General features: G+C 40.0%; 1 protein-coding gene across 1 annotated transcript in view; it reads left to right on the forward strand.

The window, feature by feature from the left end:
* The window catches only part of PREP (prolyl endopeptidase), a 109020-nt gene that overhangs the window by 36039 nt on the left and 67823 nt on the right, over positions 1–5158 (forward strand). The window contains exon 8 of the mRNA XM_018553541.1: positions 126–231. Coding sequence (XP_018409043.1) covers positions 126–231 — 106 coding nt within the window. The remainder of the gene's footprint in view (positions 1–125; positions 232–5158) is intronic.

A 5158-nucleotide genomic window follows, 5' to 3' on the forward strand; every position in this document is an offset into this window, starting at 1 on the left:
CCCCAACACTCCACAAACCTATATACATGACAAGTATTTGAGACTCTTATTTATTGAATCTTTTGCATAACATAACTATTCTGTTTACAAGTAAGTTTGACATTCAAAACTTTGAAATCCTTTAGGTCTCTGATGATGGTCAATACGTACTGTTGTCTATCAGTGAGGGCTGTGATCCGGTTAACCGTTTGTGGTATTGTGATTTGCACAAGCAACCAAATGGCATCGATGGTGAGTGATGCATTTTACCTTTTAATGATCTTGATTTTTTTTTTTGCCTGTGATCAGCTAACCTAATTTGAAAATATTTAATGGTGTGAATATAATGGTTTTCGCAAATTTTGCAGCTGATCTGTTGCTTTTAGTATAGCACCTTCTTGAGCTCTAGTTGTTCTTTTCATTTTAAATGACTGCCTCCTGAATGTAATAATACTGGTAGGTGTGTGCTAAATCAGCCGTGCAGGAACTGGGATAAAGGAAAGCGGCAGGAGCTGATCCTTCACTGATCTTGTACAATGTAACCTGCAGATCACCACCCTGCTTTTAGAAATTGGCTGCATTTTCCACATTAAAATGCTTATATCCTTGCCACTGCAACTGTAAATTAGCTGCTTATCTCATGTATGTGAAGACAAAGTTAATAGAAGTATAATTGTAGAAGTCAAAACATTTGCAGCGTGAAGGCTTGCTTATCATTGAATTACTTTGTGTATGCGAAAGAGACAGATTTGATACTCATGGGAATATGACTGTGCACAACAGTGTCTTTAAATAATAGTGAAAGGCAATAATATTTGATCTTTTTATTCTCACATTAAAAAGTGCTCCAGTGTGTAAATACAGCCTTAAGTAACTGGTGAATGTAGACCAGGGGTCTCAAACTCAATTTAGTCGGGGGCCACTGGACACATTTTTTAGTCCCGTGTGGGCCGCTACTATATACGGTACCAGTGTTAATGTATGCACATGTTACAAGCGGCAACTGTCACCCATTAAAATTAATGATCGGGTGACAGCTGCTGCATGTAAACGCCTGCACACCGCATGTAATCATATGTGAAAGGATTACATGTAGTTAGGAATCTGTCACTATCCCTGGATACACAATTGGAGCTGCTCCCGCAAGTCGGGCACTCGGTCTGTGTCCGTGTGCTCGACTTGTCAGCTGGCTGCGGGCCACTTAGTACCAGCTCGCATGCCGGTACTTTGAGACCGCTGATGTAGACATTTCTGATTGTAGTTATGTCTGTGATTATCCTGTTAGTTCTGAGGCAACAACTGGCCTGCTTTGGAAATTGTTGCTGTTTGGCCATCTTTGGACTCAAGTGGCAATGTTCTCCAGGGCAAAGGCATAATTGAGTTGGCCATTGACATGGCAGTCCAGTGTCATTATAGTTGTGACAGCCAGCAAACTCTTCTATATCTAGCCGTATTGAGTCAATAAGCTTAATAGAGCCCTTACATACACCCCCGTGTTTTTTTTGCCAAGTGTCAGCAAATGTTCACCCTTTTAATGCTTTTCCGTACAGAACTTTAGATCAAAGCCATTTTAACATGCATTCTGCAAGCTGAATACTTTCCCCCACCCCCTATGTGACAGACCTTAGGTGACCACTAGGTTGTTTTGTTTTTTAAATGGTAACTTCCACCGCAGAAGTTAACGTCGTGGGACTTACCGCTGATGTCATCCATTGGGTGGAGTGACATGCACTCTATTCTTTTTCCTGATATTTTTACTACAGTTGTGAATGATCTTATGGCCCAGATCACCCAGTTATTTTCTGATTCTGACTGCAGAGTCTACAAGCATGCTCCCACGCCTTCCCCTACAGATCCTGTGTCTGATTTGCCCCTGGTCTTTGAGCTATCTGCTACTGAGACACTGATTCTGAATCACCCTAGTCCTTTTTGGACAATCTTGCCTTTGGGGAGTCTCTGTCTTCTTCCATTACTCCATTGCAATGTCAAATGGATCTTGAAGTCTCTCCATTAACAGATCCTGTCAAAGGATCTGAATGGTTGATGCGCCTGTAAGGGATGAACCAGATTCAAATAATGACAGGGGCCTATAGGAAGAAAAATGCCACATTTCAGGTAAGGATGAGGGGGCGGTGATGGGGGTAAGGGTTGTCAATGTGACCATGTTACGACATTTAAGTCCTCTGATTTTTGAAGCTTTATCTAGAAATTGGTGATGGCATCATATTCTGAAATTCGATTTATAAGCTAGGACGAGATGTGATTTGGTCCTGTTTTGAAAGATAAATCGTATTGACCTATGGGGATGTAGAAAATAAGCACTCTGAGCCATTCAGGACTCTATTAGTTTGCTCTGTACTGTCAGTCTAACACAGGGAACATGTTTACAGGAGGTGAGGGCACGGAAATTATCTCATCATTGTGTGTCCTGGATAATGCTGCTGTGGTAGAAGCCCACTTTTGGGGGAACTTGCTTGTGTAAATGCATGGAAAGCACTGTGGCCAGCCAGTACATCACCTTCTCTAACTCTTGTTTTTCCAGCAAGTGTAAGGTGCCTGTGACAGAGACACCTTGGCTAGTTGTTTACCAGGCTGCCTCTGTTAAATCATTGGAAATCCTGGAAGGAGAAGGCAATGCCCTGACTGGGCAGTGCCATAGTGGTAATTGGGTAGACCCTACGAAGGAGAAAGTCTGGCCTTATCAATTTGGAAGTGACCTTACCTTTGAAGATGAGCTACAGTCTTACCTTCAGTCTTTCACAGTTTTACAGGCTATTCTCCTGTACTTTAAATGGCTTCTTCTGTGTTCACTGCACACTGTAAGCTTTTCACAGTGTGTATTAGAAGCTGTATCAACTCGAAAAGAGTCCACCACAATTCTTTATCTGGAGGACATCCAGCATCAACTACCTCTTTCATCCCAGCCTTACTGTCTGTGGCCGATGCCTATCATTTGTTGAATTTAAAGCCCATTTCCTCCTTTGCAGAGGTATTTAAAAAGCAAACATATGCCAGGAATGTACACTGAGTGTACATGAAGCAGGCATATGCAGTTGCTGTATATGAACACAGAAACTTACTTTTTTTTTATGTCCTTTTCATCTCCTCATGGAAATGGCTGCTTCTGTGCTCTGTAAGCAGTTAAAATTACAACTGAGATCTCTCCGAGCTCTCTTCCACAATTCATAGTGGCAATTCCCCCTGGAGAGTTTATTGTAACCTGGAAAGGCAGAGATGGTGTTTAGTGATCATGTTACACAGAATCACAGGGAGGGGGGCAGCTGTTTACAGTCTGCTTTACAATCCGACCCCGGTGTCAGACGGAATTTCCTGTGGAGAACATTTGGAATTTTAGGGCTCAAGCCTACTAAAAAGTCCATAATAAAATAAGGAAAACCTGCAATGTTAGTTGTTGAGTCATTAAAATTGTGCACACCTATATAACATCACTGCACCTCTACATTACCACTCTAAATGCTTATCACTTACAAAGGTGGAAATGGGCTTTAAGTTCTTTCAAACATAGGGTCTCAGCATCATATGTGGCTATTATAGGCAGTTTGGAAGAAAATGTAGTCTGCCTAGGAACGCCTACACCTCCAGACAGACATTTACTTATCAAGGCATTTTGATATTTGCATAAATCCTTCCAAAGTGACAGCTTACTGCTTGCCTCATGGCTAAGGGCTCTTGAGATCAGTACTGAGGCACGGTACTGTGATTTCTTTTTAGGAAACTATCAACAGCACCTTGCTGGCCTCTCCCTCTCGCCATGATCTGCTTGCATTGCATAGAAAAGCATGAGTAAGTAATGAAAATAGGTTTTATTTAAAACAAATCATTAGCTTGTTCATGAGGAGAACCAGGGAAGGCAAAATATAAGCAGATTCAACTATATTACAGCCTGCTGGGATGTTCAGAACCTGACAGCGTTGTCTGACAAAAGGTGTTGGGGTCAAAAGGTGTTGGGTTGGCTGAACAGAATAGCAAATCTTTTTGACGGTTCACTGACCTGTTTTTCTTCTGTGTATTTAGTGTTTGCTTGGAGTTCAACTTTAATTTACTAAAGCACTAACTACCATTTAGAGACATTTTCCTTGACTACATATAAGTGAAATTGCATCTGTTTGCACTGTCCCTGAGATTTGTTTCTTAAACTGAGATTACTAAGTGAGGAACTATGGGAGCATGTGTTTGTTCAAATCATTTTCATTTGCCATTAAAGATTTTCTTTTCCTGGTGCTTTTACTTCCATGCCAAAATATAGTAATTGAAATCCATTAAAGGAGAAAATTGGAACCCATCCCTTCTGATGCTTTGCATTATGAATTTTTCACTTCCTTGATGCCTGTTGGGAAGCATTTTCATTTTCAGATTTAAGTTGGTTTCTTTTCTTCACTGGAAAACCAATCAAAGCCATAAAGAAATACACAAAACTTGCATGAATTATTCACTCAGAATTCATTACAAAGCGACATTCGTTAATTATATATTACATTTAAAATATGTGGCTAGGATGCAAGTTACTTTTCATGAGTAAAATACTAAAACTGAAACTTTCGTGTGGTTTAATATTGTGTGTGTTCTTATAACATGTTTGTACAACACATTTGCAATTTCTTTGTTGCCGGCTATGTAACATGCAAAATTACATATGATACAGTTTTTCACTAGTCCCCAAGTGACATAGTTGTATTTATTAGATCAGCTTTTTTTTTTTACTTTAACAGGGTAACGACTGTTTTTTATTGTTAGTTTTTTTTTTTCCACAGTGCATTGTCACCCTGTGAATAGGGTAGTCTTAGATCTGCAAGTCGTTTTAAATGGATATAAAGTACCGTAAGACACAAACTAAAGCTTAAGGGCAGCTAGTACCTAAGCAGTCACAAAAAAAGTTTTGTTTTTTTTTGTGGGGAAAAAAACAAGTTCAAACTTATGAATAAAAGCTGACCATTGTAAGCACCCCTAGCAGTCTCTCTATGGTTTGTCCCAAACCCACTTTTGTTAGACAGTTTGGACTGCAAGCAGATGTGGAGAAGATATGAATAAAGGCATGTTTAGTAAAAAAAGAATTTGCATGCTAAATACTAGTATTAACCCTATACAGTTACCAAAACACAATGAGGGGAATTTATTCTACTGCTAAGGTTAGGCATGATACGGTGCATTACAGCTTGCC

This window comes from Nanorana parkeri, unplaced genomic scaffold (assembly GCF_000935625.1).
Source record: "Nanorana parkeri isolate BGI_ZX_2015 unplaced genomic scaffold, ASM93562v1 scaffold123, whole genome shotgun sequence".
In the NCBI taxonomy this organism is placed as follows: Eukaryota; Metazoa; Chordata; class Amphibia; order Anura; family Dicroglossidae; genus Nanorana; species Nanorana parkeri.